General features: G+C 36.1%; 1 protein-coding gene across 1 annotated transcript; it reads right to left on the bottom strand.

Annotated features, from left to right (window-relative positions):
* Positions 1-3,786: 3,786 nt before the first annotated feature.
* On the bottom strand, positions 3,787-12,721 carry LOC122747625 (aquaporin-3-like). The gene is made up of 2 exons (XM_043993555.1): positions 12,667-12,721; positions 3,787-4,661 (listed from the first exon to the last, which is right to left on the bottom strand). The coding sequence occupies exons 1-2, from the start codon at positions 12,719-12,721 to the stop codon at positions 3,787-3,789; spliced, it is 930 nt and encodes a 309-aa protein (XP_043849490.1).
* Positions 12,722-17,663: the final 4,942 nt, after the last annotated feature.

Here is a 17,663-nt window from a genome sequence, read left to right as displayed (position 1 = left end):
ACAAAAAAGAACTACTTTTAAATTCCCAGTTAAACATCAAATTGGAAATCCTGAAAGAAGAAGTTAATAAAATAAAAAGTAAGAAAACAATTGATTTTATAAATAAAACTAAAATCTGGCTTTTTATAAGAAATGGATAAAATTGATAAATCATTGGTTAATTTGATTTTAAAAAAGAAAACCAAGTTACCAGTATCAAAAATGAAAAGGGTGAATTCACCATGAATGAATATAAAATTAAAACAATTGTCCAATTATGTGCTAATAAATCTGGTATTCTAAGTGAAATGGACAAACTAAATATATTAACGAAAGAAGAAATAGAATATTTAAATAAACCTATTTTAGGAAAAAATAAATTAAACAAGCCATCAACAACCTCCCTAAGAAAAAAATTTCTAGTACCAGATGGATTCACAAATGAATTTTATAAAACATTTAAAGAACAATTTATCCCAATACTTTATTAACTGTATTACAGTATTAATACTGTATTAGAAAAAATAAAGAAAGAAGGATCCTATCAAATTCTCTCTACGACACAAATATGCTGCTGATACAAACCAGGAAGAGCAAAAACAGAGAAAGAAAACTATAAAACAATTTTCCTAGTCAACATTTTTCTTAATAATAATATTTTATTTATAGTTTTGAGTTCCAAATTTTATCCCTCCTTACTTTCCTCCTCTCCCCACTCACTGAGATCATAAGCAGATGAGAGTTATACATTTGCAAAAATGTAAAATATAGCCATATTAGTAATTTTGTACAATAAAACTTGAATAAAAGGGAAAAAATTAAATAAAGTAAAAAAATAGAATACTTCAGTCTGTGTTCCATCAATATCAGTTCTTTCTTTGGAAGTGGATAATATGCTTTATCATTAGTCCTTTGGGATTGTCTTGGATCATTGTATTGTTGAGAATAGTTAAGTCATTTACAATTCTTCATCAAACAATTTTGCTGTCTCTGTGCACAATGGTCTCTTGGTTCTTCTTACTTCACTGTACGTCAGTTCATACGAGTCTTTCCAGGCCTTTCTGAAATCATCCTATTTGTCATTTCTTATAGCACAATAATATCCCATCACCATAATATACTGTAACTTGTTTAGCCATTCCCCAACTGATGGGCATTCCTTTCATTTCCAATTCTTCACCACCACAAAAAGAGCTACTATATTTTGTACAAATAGGTCTTTTTCTCTTTTTGGGGATTTCTTTGGGATATAAATCTAGCAACCAATGTTATTGCTGGATCAAAGGGTATGCACAGTTCTATAGCCCTTTGGGCACAGTTCCAAATTGCTCTCCAGAATGGTTGGATCTTTTCACAACTCCACCAATAGTGGATTAGCATCCCAGTTTTCCCATGTTTCCTCCAGCATCCAATATTTTCCATTTTTGTTATATTTGCCACTCTGATAGGTGTGAGGTGATACCTCAGACTTGTTTTAATTTGCATTTCTCTGATCAATCATGATCTAGAGCATTTTTTCATATGATTAGGGGAAAGTTAAGGTTCTCCACTAGTATAGTTTCATTATAGATTTCCTCCTGTAACTCATTCAACTTCTTTAAAAATTTAGATACTATACCATTTGGTGCTTATATGTTAAGTATTAATATGATTTCATTGTCTATGGTACCTTGCAAGAAGATATAGTTTCCTTCTTTATCTCTTTTAACAAGATCTATTTTTGCTTTTGTTTTGTCTGAAATCATGATTGCTACCCCTGCTTTCTTTGCTTCAGCTAAAGCATAAACATTTTGTTGTAGCCCATTACATTTGCTGTGTGTATCTCTCTGCTTCAAATATGTTTCTTGTAAACAACATGTAGGATTTTGGTTTTTAATCCATTCTGCTATACACTTCCATCTAATAGGTGAATTCATCCCATTCACATTTATAGTTATGACTGTTTATTTCCCTCCATGCTATTCTTCAACCATTTATCCCCTCACTCTTAGCCCCACCCTTTCTCACAAGTGTTTTACTTATGATCACTGCTTTCCCCAATATCCTCTCCCATGTATCAGCCCCCTGCCCTTCTATTATCCATGTCCCTTTTTTAACTTCCTTATATATTTATATATTCCTTATATGTTACATCCTATATACCCTTATAGGGTAAGATAAATGTCTATATCTAATTGAGTGTGTATATTATTCCCTCTTTGAGCCAACTATGATGAGCGTAAAGTTTAATTTTTGCCTCCACCCCCATGTACCCCCTCATTATAATAGTTCTTTCATGTCTTTTTTTCTGTGGGACAATTAATCCCATTCAATTACCACCCCCTTACATGCAATTCTTTTCTTGCCCCTTTATTTTGTTTTTTTGTGGTATTGTCCCATCAGTGTCAACTTATAACCACATCCTCTGTCTACATATATGCCTTCTAATTGCTCTTATAATAAAGTTGTTAAAAACAAGTATTATCTTGTCATATAGAAATATAAACAATTTAACCTTATTGAATTTCTTACAGTTTTTATTTCTTGTTTCTTTTTTATCTTTATATGTTCCCCTTGAGTTTTATATTTTGAGGTCAAATCTTTATTCAACTCTGGCATTTCAATCAGAAATGCTTGAAAGTCCTCTATTTCATTAAATATCCATTTTCCCCCTAAAATATTATATACAATTTTTCTGAGTAGGTGATTCTTGGTTGTAAAACTAAATCCTTTGTCTTCTGGTATATAATTCCAAGACCTGTTGTTCTTTAATGTGTAAGCTGCCAAATCCTGTGTAATTCTGAATCTAGCTCCATGATATTTGAATTGTTTCTTTTGGTTACTTACAATATTTTCTCCTTGATCTTTGAGCTTTGAAATTTGGCTATGATGTTCCTGGGAGTTTTCATTTAGGAATCTCTTTCAGGTACTAATCTGTGGATTCTTTCAATTTCTATTTTGTACTCTGTAGCATATCCAGGGCAGTTTTCTTTGATAATTTCTTGAAAGATATTGTCCAGGCCTCTTTTTTGGACTATTTTCAAGTGGTCCAATAATTCTCTTTTATCATAAAAGTATTTTATTATTTTCTAGTTACATGTAGAATTAGTTTTCAACATTTGTTTTCCTTAGATTTCTATTTTCAAATTTTTCTCCCTCCCTCCCCACTCCCAAAGAAAGCAAGCAATCTGATGAAGGTTATATATGTACGATCACATTAACCATATTTTTTCATTAGTCATGCTGTGAAAGAAGAATCAGAGCAAAAGGGAAAAACATCAGAAAAGAAAAAGAAAAAAGGAGAAATTTATGGTTCAATTTACATCTAAATTCCACAGTTATTTTTTTCTGGATTTGGAGAGCATTTTCCATCATGAGTCCTTTGGAACTGTTTTGGACCATTGTATTGCTGAGAAGAATCAAGTCTATCACAGTTGATCAATGCATAATCTTTTTTTTTTTTTCAAGAACTCAAAAGTGATTTATTTTTTCTGGCAAGTATCCTATTTCAGGTCTGGCACTCTCAGGGCAGGCCTTAGGTCCAACATCCATTGTAAATCCATACTGACCAGAATTCTCAAGGATTCATTGACCCCATAGGGTGGGGAGAGAGATTTGAGGGGGCTTTTTTTTTTAGAATTATTACTAAACATAGCCCTCAGGAAAGGGTCTCCTAGGGCCAGAGGAGTGGCAGGGATGGGGACCAGAGAGGTAGAGGCTAGAGGCTATGGCTACTTTGGGGGCATATCTCTGGCATAGTCCTATCAGTGTTAGTTCCTAAGGGAAGGAGTGGGGATCCTGGAGTAAGAGGGAAGTGTAACTCCCAACTCAGATCTGTTCTTTGTGTTTCATGTGAGCCATCTTGACATTCTCCTGCTCTGTGGAAGGAGGTGGAGTCTCCAGGTAAAAGCCAATCGTGAGCTGATAAGCAAAAACTCCAGCAATGGCACCAAGAGGCGGTGAGACGATGGGGACCCACCACCAGTACTGACCCATTGTGAAGACCTCAGAACCCCAGCCAGCAATGGCGGTAAACAGGCTGGGACCAAAATCTTGAGCTGGATTAACAGCATAACCAGAATTGAAACCCATGGATGTACCGATGACCAGGACCACAAAGGCAACAGTAAAGGCTTCAAGACCTCGGGGAACTGGGTTGTTGTGGGGATTCACGATAGCCAACACACAGATGATGAGTGATGCTATGCCAATGAACTGGTTAAAGAAGCCATCGACCATGTCCAAGTGGCCAGAGGGGTAGGTGGCAAAGATCCTGGCAGTGCCACTGGGGCCGAAGACAAAAAGTTCATTACCAGCAAAGGCCCAAACTGCATCATAGTATAGCCCAAAGACAATCTCAGTCCTTAGGAAAGCCCCCAATGTCTGGGCCAGTGTATAGATGGGCAGCTTGATCCATGGCTCCCTCACCAGGAAGCACATGGCAAAGGTGATAGCTGGATTCAGGTGGGCTCCAGACACTTGTCCAGCAATAAGGATGCCAAGTGTGACTGCAAAACCAAAAGGCAGGTTGATGGTAAGAAAGCCACCATGGATCCCTCTGCTCAGCACAACCTGGACCACAAAGCCACACCCAAACATCACTAGTATGAGCGTCCCAAGGCATTCAGCCAGAGCCTGACACAGCAACCAGTACCGGATCTGCAGCAGGTCCCCACAGCTCCACAAAAGCTCCTTCTGACGGCCTATGGTTCAGAGTGGGGACGCAGTAGCGTGGGGCAAGAACTCATGGGTAAGAGCGTGAGCGCATGTGGGAGCTCCGTACCAGAGCTCCTGAGCTGCAGGTGTCAGAGCAGAGCATGCGAGCGAAGGAAGGACAAGAGAGGACCGATCAACACATAATCTTGTTGATACTATGTACAATGATCTCCTCATTCTGCTCATCTCACTTAGCATCAGTTAATGGAAGTCCTTCCAGGTTTCTCAGAAATCTGCCTGTTTGTTGTTTCTTACAGCACAATAGTATTCCATTACATTCATATACCATAATTTGTTTAGCCATTCCCCAATTGCTGGGCATCCCTTTTATTTCCTTTTTTTGTCATATTAGCCAATCTGATAGGGGTGAGGTGGTACTTGGAGTTGTTTTAATTTGCATTTCTCTGATCAACAGGGCTTTGGAACATTTTTTTCATATGGCAATAGATAGCTTTGACTTCTTCATCAGAAAACTGTCTATTCATATCCTTTGACCATTTCTCAAATGGGGAATCTTGGATTCTTATAAATTTGATTTAGTTTCTGATATCTTTTAGAAATGAGGCCTTATCAGAAGTGCTGGCTGTAAAAAATGTTTCCTAGTTTTCTGCCTCCCTTCTAATTTTGGCTGCATTGCTTCTGTTTATGCAAAAGTTTTTAATTTAATGTAATCAAAGTCTTCCATTTTGCACTTCATAATATTCTCTATCTCTTGTTTGGACATAAATTGTTTACCTCTCCATAGATCTGAGAGGTAAACTATTCCTTCCTCTCCTAATTTATCTATGGTATCACCCTTTTAACCAATTTTGACCTTATTTTGGTATAGGGTGTAAAATGTTGGTCTATGCCTATTTTCTGCTGTACTATCTTCCAGTTTTCCTAGCAGTTTTTGTCAAATACTGAGTTCCTATCCCAGAAACTGGAGTCTTTGGTTTTATCAAACAGTAGATTACTATAGTCATTTACTACTGTGTCTTCTGTGCCTAAACTATTTCATTGATCCACCACTCTATTTCTTAGACAGTACCAAATAGTTTTGATGACCGCTGCTTTTATAGTAAAGCTTCAGATTTGATACAGGTAGCCCACCTTCCTGTGCATTTTTTTCATTAGTTCCCTTGATATTCTTGACCTTTTCTTCTTCCAGATGAATTTTGTTCTTATTTTTCTAGCTCTATAAAATAAGTTTTAGGTAGTCTGATTGGTATGGCACTGAATAAGTAAATTAATTTAGGAAGAATTGTCATTTTCATTATATGATATGTTATGATATGATATGATATGATATGATATGATATGATATGATATGATATGATATGATATGATATGATATGATATGATATGATATGATATGATATATTTATTTTATTAGCTCGGCTTATCCATGAGCAACTCATATTTTTCCAATTACATAGATTGGATTTTAATTGTTTGAAAAGTGTTTTGTAATTGTGTTCATAGAGTTCCTGGGTTTGTCTTGGCAGGTAAACTCCCAAGTATTTTATATTGTCTACCATTACTTTACATGGAATTTCTCTTTCTATCTCTTGCTGCTGAGCTTTGTTGGTCATGTATAGAAATGTTGATGATGTATGTGGGTTTATTTCATATCCTCCAACTTTGCTAAAGTTGTTAATTGTTTCAGGCAGCTTTTTAGTTGATTCTTTAGGATTCTCTAAATATAACATCATATCATCTGCCCAGAGTGAAAGTTTTGTTTCCTCCTTGTCTATTCTAATTCCTTTAATTCCCTTTTCTTCTATTATTGTTATAGCTAACATTTCTAGTACAATACTATATAATAGAGGTGATAATGGACATCCCTGTTTCACCCCTGATCTTATTGGGAAGGCCTCTAACTTATCTCCATTAAATATAATGCTTGCTGATGGTTTTAGGTAGATCCTTATTATTTTAAGGAAAGCTCCACCTATTCCTATGCTCTCTACTGTTTTTAATAGGAATGAGTGTTATATTTTGTCAAATGCTTTCTCTGCATCTATTGAGATAATCATATGATTTTGGTTAGTTATCTTATTGATGTGGTTGATTATATTAATAGTTTTTCCAATGTTGAACCAACTTTGCATTCCTGATATAAATCCCACCTGGTCACAGTGTATTATCCTGGTGATCACTTGCTTTAATCTCCTTGCTAATATTTTATTTAAATTTTTTGTATCGATATTCATTAGGGAAATTGGTCTGTAATTTTCTTTCTTTGTTTTGGCTCTGCCTGGTCTTGGTATCACCACCATATTTGTGTCATAAAAAGAATTTGGTAGAACTCATTCTTCACCTATTTTTCCAAATAATTTGAATAATATTGGAATTAATTGTTCTTTAAATGTTTGGTAGAATTCACTTGTAAACCCATCTGGCCCTGGAGATTTTTTTCTTAGGGAGTTCATTAATGGCTTGTTCAATTTCTTTTTCTGAAATGGGCCTATTTAAGGATTTTATTTCCTCTTCAGTTAACCTGGGCAGTTTGTATTTTTGTAAATATTCATCCATTTCATTTAGATTGTCAAATTTATTGGCATAGAGTTGGGCAAAATAGCTCCTGATTATTGCTTTAATTTCCACTTCTTTGGTGGTAAAATCACTCCTTTCATTTTTGATACTGGTAATTTGGTTTTCTTCTGTCTTTTTTTAAATCAAATTAACCAAAGGTTTGTCTCTTTGTTTTGTTTTGTTTTTTCATAAAACCAGCTCTTAGTTTTATTGATTAATTCTATAGTTTTCTTGCTTTCAATTTTATTATTTTCTCCTTTGATTTTCAGGATTTCTAATTTAGTATTTAGTTGGGGATTTCTAATTTGTTCTTTTTCTAGCTTTTTTAGTTGCATGCCCAATTCATTGATCTCCTCTTTCTCTTTTTTATTCATGTAAGAATTTAGAGATATAAAATTATCCCTAAGCACTGCTTTGGCTGCATCCCATAGGTTTTGGTATGTTGTCTCATTTTCATTCTCTTGGATGAAGTTATTGATCATTTTTATGATTTGTTGTTTGACCCACTCATTCTTTAGAATGAAATTATTTAATTTCCAATTAATTTTCAGTCTAGCCTTCCATGGCTCTTTATTACATGTAATTTTTATTGCATCATGATCTGAGAAGGATGCATTTCTACATTTGACTATGAGGTTTTTGTGCCCTAATACATGGTCAATTTTTGAGTATGTGCCATGTACTGCTGAGAAAAGGGTATATTCCTATCCGCATTAAGTTTTCTCCAGATATCTATCATATGTAACCTTTCTAATATTCTATTCACCTCTTTAATTTCCTTCTTATTTATTTTGTGGTTATATTTATCTAATTCTGAGAAGGGAAGGTTCTTATCCCCAACACTAGCAGTTTTGCTGTCTATTTCCTCTTGCAATTAATTTAACTTCTCCCCTAAGAATTTGGATGCTATACCACTTGTTGCTTACATGTTTAGTATTGATATTACTTCATTATATATCATACCTTTTAGCAAGATGTAGTTTCCTTCCTTATCTCTTTTAATTACATCTATTTTTGCTTTTGCTTAGTCTGAGATAAGGATGGCTACCCCTGCTTTTTTGACATCAGCTGAGGTATAATATATTTTGCTCCAACCTTTTACCTTTACTTTGTGTGTATTTCTCTGCTTCAAGTGTGTTTCTTGTAAACAACATATTGTAGGATTCTGATTTTTAATCCACTCTTCTAATAGCTTCCATTTTGTGGGATAGTTCATCCCATTCACATTCACACTTAAGATTATTAACTGTTTATTTCTCTCCATCCTCTTTTCCCCTTTGTTTGTACTCTTTTATCCTCTCCTTTCACACTTTTCCTGTTGACCAGTGTTTTGCTTCTGACCACTGGCTCCCTCAATCTGCCCTCCTTTTTTTTTTTTTTTTTTTTGCGGGGCAATGGGGGTTAAGTGACTTGCCCAGGGTCACACAGCTAGTGTGTCAAGTGTCTGTGAACGGATTTGAACTCAGGTACTCCTGAATCCAGGGCTGGTGTTTTATCCACTGCACCACCTAGCCACCCTTTGCCCTCCCTTTTATCAGTTGCCCTTCTTTTTCTTCCCATTTTTCCCCCTGCTTCTGCCCTCCCTTCTATCAATGCCACCCTTTTCCCTTCCCCTTTTGTTTACTTAAAGAGTAAGCTAAGTTCCTGTGTACAAATGGGAGTGTATTTTATTCCCTCCCAGAACCAAAACTGATGAGGGTAAGGTTACAGCAATGCTCAAGCTTCCCTTCTTTCCCTCTTTTGTAAAGGGTTCTTTTTGTGCCTCTTCATATTAGGTAATTATCCCCATTCTACCTGCCCCTTCCTCTCCTCCCCCTAGTCTCCTTTTATTCTGCCCCTTAAGTTTTTTTATATCATCACATCAAAGTCAATTTAATAACAATACCTTGGGGCAGCTAGATGGCACAGTGGATAGAGCACCGGCCCTGGAGTCAGGAGTACCTGAGTTCAAATCCAGCCTCAGACACTTAACACTTACTACCTGTGCGACCCTGGGCAAGTCACTTAACCCCAATTGCCCTGCAAAAAAAAACAAAAACAAAAACAAACAAACAAAAAAACCCAATACCTTAACAGAGATAGAGATCCCAAGAGTTAAAAGTATTGTCCTCCCTCATAGGGATGCAAGCACTTTAATATCTTTGAACAACCTTCTCTCTCTCTCTCCAGCCCCCCACCTGCCCCTTTGTTTACTTCTGTATATTTCTCTAGGGTCTTGTATTTGGAGATCAAATTTACTGTTCAGTTCTGTTCTTTTTCTCAGGAAGTCTTGGAAGTCCCCTATTTCACTGAATCTTTTCCTCTGGAAGAGAATGCTCAGTTTTTATGGGTAGTTGATTATGGGTTGTAATCCAAACTCCTTTGCCTTCCTGAATATCATATTCCAAGCCCTGCGATACTTTAATGTTGAAGGTGCCAGGTCTTGTGCAATCCTGACTATTGTTCCATGATATTTAAATGGTTTCTTTCTGGCTGCTTGGATTGTTTTCTCCTTCACCTGATGATTCTAGAGTTTGACTACAATATTCCTTTAAGTTTTCCTTTTGGGGTCTCTTTCAGAAGGTGATTGGTGGATTCTTTCAATGATTATTTTATCCTCTGATTCTACAATTTCAAGGCAGTTCTCCTAGATAATTTCCTGGAATATGGTGTCTAGACTCTTTGCTTGATCTTGGCTTTCAGGCAATCCAATAATTCTCAGATTATCTCCCCTGGATCTGTTTTCCAGGTCAGTTATTTTTCCAATGAGGTATTTCACATTTTCTTCTTTTTTTTGGTCTTTTGATTCTGCTTGACAGATTCTTGGAGTTATTAGCTTCCATTTGCCCAATTGTAATTTTTATGGTCTCATTTTCCTCAGTAACTTTTGCAGCTCTTTTTCCATTCAGCTAATATTTTTCTCCCATTTGGCCAAATTTTTTCTCCCATTTGGCCATTTTGTTTTCTCTCATTTGGCCAATTGTATTTTTTTTGTTTTGTTTTTTTAGTGAGGCAATTGGGGTTAAGTGATTTGCCCAGGGTCACATAGCTAGTAAGTGTTAAGTGTCTGAGGCCACATTTGAACTCAGGTACTCCTGATTGCAGGGCCAGTGCTCTATCCACTGTGCCACCTAGCTGCCCCCCAATTGTATTTTTTAAGGAATTGTTTTCCTCAGTCAATTTTTGTGATTCTTTTTGCAGTGTAACTCTCATTTCTCTCATTTCTTTTTCCATTTTTTCTTCTACCTCTCTCATTTGGTTTTTAAAAGCCTTTTTGATAGGGGGCAGCTAGGTGGCACAGTGCATATAGCACAGGTCCTGGATTCAGGAGGACCTGAGTTCAATTCTGGCCTCAGACATACTTACTAGCTGTGTGACCCTGGACAAGTCACTTAACACCCATTGACCTGCAAAAAAAAAAAAAAGCCTTTTTGAGCTCTTCAGAGAAGGCTTTTTGGTCTTGAGACAAAAATCATCTTCACAATTGTGTCTTCACTTGTAGGCATTTTGACAAACTCATCTGAGTTTGAGTTTTGGCCTTATCTTTCACCATAGAAGCTCTCAATGTTAAGGGTCATTTTTTGTTTCTTGCTCATGTTGTAGCCTATTTTTAAACTTAAAAAGTTAAAGTCTGTTCCTGGGGCACAGGGTTTGCTATTGCAAGCTTTTTACTGCTCTCAGCTGTCCCACTCTCAGCTGCCCCACTCTCAGCTGTGTAGAGTTGTAGCAGTGTTGAGTTGCCCACTGAGCTGACCTGTGCTGCCCACCAAGCCGAGCTGTGTTGAGCTGAATCACCAGATGAGCTGAGCAGTGCTGAGCTTGCCTCCCTTTTCACCCAGGTGAGACAGACCTTTCCTGATGTCTTCTTAATTATCTCAAGTAGGAGGATTATGTCTCTCTTTTTGGAGGTTCTGTAGTTTCAGAATCTGTTTAGAGGCTTGATTTAATGTTGTTTTTGAGGGAAACACAGGAAAGCTCAAGCAGCTTCCTGGCTGGTCTCTGCTGTCCTGGCTCTGCCCCAGGAACTCTGAAATTCTCTCTCTCTCTCTCTCTTTGATCAAATTAACCTAACCAAAGGTTTATCTATTTTATTGTGTTTTTTTTTTCATAAAACAAGCTCTTAGTTTTATTGATTAATTCTATAGTTTTCTTGCCTTCAATTTTATGAATTTCTCCTTTGATTTTCAGGATTTCTAATTTAGTATTTAAGTGGGGATAGTCCAATAATTCTTATATTATCTCTCCTGAATCTATGTTCTAGGTCAGTTATCTTTCCAATGAAAAATTGCACATTTTCTTCTTCTTCTTCTTCTTTTTTACTTTTTTGCTTTTGTTTTAGTGTATCTTGATGTCTCATAGAGTCATTAGTTCCCATTTGTTTAAAGAATGATTTTCTTCAGTGACCTTTTGTATTTCCTTTGCCATTTTTCCTCAGTAAATTTTTGTATAGCTATTCCATGGTTCTCTTGAATTACTATTATTTCTTTCCCCAATTGTTCTTCTGTTTCTCTAATTTTCTTTTTAAAGTCCTTTTTATGCTCCTCCAAGAATTCTTTTTGGGCCTGATACCAATTTATATTTTTCTTTGAAGCTTCACCTGTAGCCATTTTCTTGCTATCATACTCCTCTACATTTATGCTTTTCTTTGTCTTTCCTATCAGCACAGTCAAGTTTCTTTTTTCACTTTTTGCTTATCTTTGTGTCTTTTTTGTGATTTGGTCTTTTTATGAAAGAATTGGGCTCTATTCCTGTGCTATCCCAAGGTTTTGTGCTTAGGCTGTGGGGCTTACTGGTGACTTTCATTAGGCTTAGCCACTTGCTTTCTCTGTAAAGTAAGCTTCCCTTCTGACTGGTAATGGGGTATTAGTCCTCCCTTTTGGTCTCTTTTGGATATAGACTGGCCTTCTCCAGGGGTAGTGTCCTGTTATGGATTGCAAAAGTTAACAGCCTTTCTGGTGTAGCCCCGGGTGAGTGATCTTGTTACTGGTCAATCCCAGGGGTGGTGCTCTACTGCTGAGTTGCTCTATTAATAGGGGCTCTCTGTTAGCAGACCCTGAAGGAGTAATTTTCTTGAAAATATGCCCAAGTAAGGAGTCCCTGCTATGGGGTTGTTATGGTAACAGAGTCACTCTGCAAGCAGGCCCTGGAAGTATAATTTTGTTGCAGGTTTGCCTGAAAGTTGTAGCCCCCTGCTGATGGTTTGCTTTGGAAAAAGTCTTTCTTCTGGTAGGCCCCAGGGGCATGAATTTGCTGTTGTCCAACCTTGGCTGGGCCTTCACTACTGGTTGGCAGTGGGGTCAAGGCCTCCCTGGTGGTCTGTGATAAATGTAGGGTGCTTGGTGAGAGTCCCTGCTATGCTTCCCAGACTGATCACTTGCCCAGGGGACTCCTGGTTTTCAGGTGGGCAGAGCCCTTCTTCAGGCTCCCTGCTATTAGCCTAGATGCTGCTCTTGAATCTAACTTCCCCACCCACCCACTCACCTAGGTAAGACATACCTTTCCTGCCGGGCTTGTAGACTGCCTCCCTGCTCCTGCAAGGATTCAGAGGCATTTTTTTATTGGTTTGGAGGGGAAATTTGGGAGAACTCCAGAGCGTTCCTTCCTCACCACAACATCTTGGCACCAGAAGTCCCCTAGTGAATACTGATGCAAATATTTTTAATAAAATACTAGCAAGGAGATTATAGCAATATATCAAAAAGATCATACAGTATGACTGGGGAAATTTATGCCAGGAATGCAGGACTGGTTCAGTATTGACAGTTATCAGGATAATTTACCATATTAGTAACAGAACCAACAAAAATCATGATAATCTCAATAGATTCAGAAAAGACTTTTCACAAAATATAATACTCATTCCTCTTAAAAAAAAACAACAACAACACTAGAAAGCATGGGAATAAATGGAATTTCCCTTAAAATGTTAAGTAATGTCTATATCAAGTCATCACCAGTTGGTATCTATAATGTGGATAAGCCAGAAGCCTTTCCAATAAAATCAGTGTTGAAGCAGAGATGCCTATTATTGCCATTATTATTCAGTATTATGCTAGAAATGCTAGCTATAGTGATAACACAAAAAAGCAATTGAAACAATTAAAAAAGGCAATGAGGAAATACAACTATCACTCTTTGCAGCTCATATGATGACATACTTAGAAAATACTGGAGAACCAACTTCAAGATTAGTGAAATAATGAAAAACTTCAGCAGAATTACAAGATATAAAATAAACCCACATGAATAATTAGCATTTTTGTATATTGCCAGCAAAATCCAGCAAAAAGAGATAGAAAGTGAAATACCTCTTAAAATAACTGTAAACAATATAAAATATTTGTGAGTAAACCTGCCAAGGCAAATCCAGGAAATATATGAAAACAAGTACAAAGAAGTTTTCACACACAAAAAATAAGCACTAAACAGTTGGAAAAATATCAATTGTTCATGGGTAGGTCAAGCCAAGATAATAAAAATGACAATTCTACATACATTAATTTACTTATCAGCTGCCATAAAATCAAATTACCCCCAAAAATTATAGAGCTAGAAAAAAATAACAAAATTCTTCTGTAGGAAAAAAGGTGAAGAATATCAATAGAATCCATAAGAAATAGTGAAGGAAGGTGACTTTACAGTAGCAGATCTCAAATTGTATTAAAAAGTGGTAATCATCAAAATAATTAGATACTGGCTAAGTAATGGAGTAGTGAGTCAGTGCAATTGTTTAGGTCCAGAAAACCCAGTAGTAAATAACCAAAGTAATTTAATGTTTGAGAAACCAAAAGACACAAGATTTGGGGAAAAGAAGTCAGTATTTGACAAAAATTGCTGGGAAAACTGGAAAGCAGTTTGGCAGAAACTAGGCATAAACCAACATTTCATATCGTATACCAATATAATGTCAAAATGCGTACATAATTTAAACATAAGGGGTGATATTATAAGCAATTTAGGGGAAACATGGAATATATTGCTTGTTATATTTATGGATAAGGAAAGAATTTATGACAAAAGAAGAGGTAGAGAGCATTACATGATAAAAAGCGAAAAACTGTGAGTATATCCAGATTAAAAAGGTTTGCAACAGACAAAACTAATGCTTCCAAGATTAGAGGAAAGCAGAAAGCTGGGTTGTTTTGGTTTGTTGTTGTTGTTGTTGTTGTTTTGGTTTGGTTTGGTTTGGTTTGGTTTTTACTGCAAGTATATCTGATAAAAGTCTCATTTCTCTAATACATAGAGAACAAAGTCAAATTTATAATTATCTGAGATATTTCCCAATTGATAAATGGTCAAAGGATATGAAAAGGTAATTTTCAGAAAGAAAAATCAAAGACATATGTAGTCATAAGAAAAAATGCTCTTAATCAGTATTGATCAGAAAATGCAAATTAGAACAAGTCTGAAGTACCACCTCATTTAGCAGATTGGCTAATATGACAGAAAAGGAAATAACAAATATTGGATGGGATGTGGGAAAATAGGGACTCTAATGCACTATTGGTACAGTTGTGAATTGATCCAACCATTCTGGAAAGTAATTTGGAACTATGCCCAAAGGGATGTAAAACTGTATACCCTTTGACCCAGTAATATAACTACTAATTTTCTTCCCCAACAAAATCAAAGAAAAAGGAAAAAGACTTATATGTACAAAAATGTTTATAGCAATTTTTTGAGGTGGAAAAGAATTGGAAATTGAGTGGATGCCCATCAACTGGAGAGTGGCAGAACCAGTTGTGGAATTTGCTTTTGATGGAATCATATTGTGCTATAAGAAATGACGATCAGGGTACTTAAAAAAAACCTGAAGACTTATATGATGCAAAGTGAAATGAGCAGAACCAGGTGAACATTGTACACAGTAACAGCAAAGTTGTAACAATGATCAACTGTGAGTGACTTAGCTATTCTCATCAATATAGTCATCCAAGACAGTTCTGAAGGAAATATGATGAAAAATGCTTTCTGCCTCAAGAGAAAGAACTGATGCAATCAGAATGCAGATTGAAGCATACTTCTTTTACTTTCTTTATTGTTTGGGGGAGTTTTTGGTCTGCCTTGTCTTTTGCAACATGGCTAATATGGGAATGTTTTGTATGACTGCACGTGCAAATCTGTATCAAATTATTTACTTTCTTAAAGAGGGGTTGAAGAAGGTGGGAGGGAGAGAATTTAGAACTCAAAAGCTTAAAAAAGAATATTTTTTTTTGTTTACATGTAATTGAGGAAAAAATTTTAAAATGTAAAAAATAGAACATTCTAAACTATTGAATGCTAGCAAAGTAAAAAAAGAAAAGAAAAAAAGGAAAAAAAAAGCATCTTTCCCAATTCTTTCCTTTTTCCTGCCAAACTTCTCAAAAGATTGGTCTTCACTGGTTACTTCCATTTCCTAATATTTTACTTCCTTCTTAATTTGCTGCCATACTACTTTTTATCCCCACAAGTCTATTTGGAACTGTTCTCTAAAATATCATCAGAAATCTACTTCTTGCCAGACTTAAAAGACTTAATGGACTTTTCATTTACACTCATTCTTCTTGAACTCTCTGTAGCCTACAATTTTGTTTTCCATTATTTCATTCATTAAGCATTTTTCTGAGTGCCCAGAATGGGCTTGATTCTCTGCAAAAATCTCTCTACATGTAGTTAACAATACTTAGTATTACTCCTCTTTTTTTTTCTACTTCTCTGACACCCTCTCTTCTGATTTCTTTTCAATTCCTCTGCCCCTTCCCATCTCTGAACAATGGATATCTTCCGAGACTCTATTCTTGGAACTCTACTTGTCCCTTATCACCTTCTCTCTTAGAATTCTGATCAATTAACTGAAGAATGGAAGGAAGTTTGATTCTTGCCTGTCACAGTTCAACTTCTGAAATGTTTAACCCTTATGAAAAAATCCTTCCCAGTTAGTGTAACATCTATCTTATTTGTCTTTGTGTGTGTGTGTGTGTGAGGCAAATGGGGTTAAGTGACTTTCCCAGAGTCACACAGCTAGTAGTAAGTGTTAAGTGTCTGAGGTCGGATTTGAACTCAGGTCCTCCTGACTCCAGGGCTGGTGCTCTATCCACTGTGTCACCTAGCTGCCCCAATCTTATTTATCTTAATAGAAGTTAGCCTCCAAAGAAGTAACAAATATATCAACTGCTTAACTGATATTCACCATTAGGTAACATATCTAGTGTGTGTGTGTGTTTGTGTGTGTGTGTGTGATGTTTGTTAACATTAATAATTTATATTAATATTAACTGAAAATAATTTCATTGGTAGCCTCATTATCATCCTTGTCCTCCTCTTTATCATGATATTGTATCAAGCCCTTAGTTGACATTTGCCTATAGTATTTTGTAAGATACTATACTAACAAGTTATGCTAACAGTTTGTGCTTATGTGCATATTTTAGTAAGATATATTTGTGTGGTCTAAAAAAGGCTACTCACAAATAAGACTATATTGAATCTATTTAGTATATGGGTTTTACCCATTGGTCTTTTCTGTTGTTTAATATTCATTTTTGTCTCTGAATCTGGACTGAATGTCACACATGATCTCCATCTAAGAGAAATTAGCAATGAAGGCAGATTTTTCAGTTCACAATATTAGGGAGTTTTGTGAAAAAGGAGATAGCTAGATTTCATAGTAGGTAGAATACTAGCCTTGGAGTCAAGAAGACTCAACTTTGGGGCAGCCAGGTGGTGCAGTGGAAAAAGCACAGACACTGGATTCAGGAGGACCTGAGTTCAAACCTGGTCTCAGACACTTGATACTTTCTAGCTGTGTGACCCTGGGCAAGTCACTTAACTCTCATTGCCCACCCCCCCCCCAAAAAAAAGAGACTCAAGTTTGAATCTTACCTCTTTAACCTCTCCCAGGTTTGGTTTCCAAATTTATAAAATAGGTATAAAAATAACAAGAACTTCACAGGGTTGTTGTGGATAAAACATTATTTTAGATAAAATGAAATAATATATGGAATGCATTTTAACCCTTAAAATGCTATAAAATATTAGCTATTGTGATTATACTTAGTTTTGCTGCTATTAATGAAGTAGTCCTTTATTTTGCAAAGACTGATTCATAAACCAAGGTGCAGAGATGCCTCGCCGAATTGCCTAATATGAGTTAATCAGAGGCAGAGCCCAGAATAGATTATAATCATACCCTGTTTCCTATGGCCAGTGGTAGAAATTGGGAATGGAGTGAGGCAAGACCCAGGAATATACCTTTTATGTGAAGCAATACTTCCCCAGAACTATAGAAATCATTCAACAGAATGCAAATCATTTCACATTAAAAAACTCAGGGCTCCAAGCAGCAATATTTTCTAATCCTGTCTTTCTCAATGTTTGTTCTCCTAAAACACACCCACAAATACACACACACACACACACACATTAATACATACACATAGACATACTCGCACAATGCTTTTGGCATTCTATTACAAGAGGCAAGGTGCAAAACAATTGTAAATTAGTTATTTCTG

This window comes from Dromiciops gliroides, chromosome 3, assembly GCF_019393635.1.
Source record: "Dromiciops gliroides isolate mDroGli1 chromosome 3, mDroGli1.pri, whole genome shotgun sequence".
NCBI lineage: Eukaryota > Metazoa > Chordata > Mammalia > Microbiotheria > Microbiotheriidae > Dromiciops > Dromiciops gliroides.
The sequence above is the reverse complement of the archived record's forward strand: the minus strand, read 5'-3'. Positions and strand labels throughout refer to the sequence as shown.

Bases quoted from the DNA above. Each gene is read 5' to 3' on its own strand.
- LOC122747625 (XM_043993555.1), bottom strand. From the start codon at position 12,721: ATGCCTCTGAATCCTTGCAGGAGCAGGGAGGCAGTCTACAAGCCCGGC. The intron at 4,662-12,666 runs GTATGTCTTACC...TCTGAACCATAG, and splicing joins CTACAAGCCCGGCAGGAAAG to GCCGTCAGAAGGAGCTTTTG.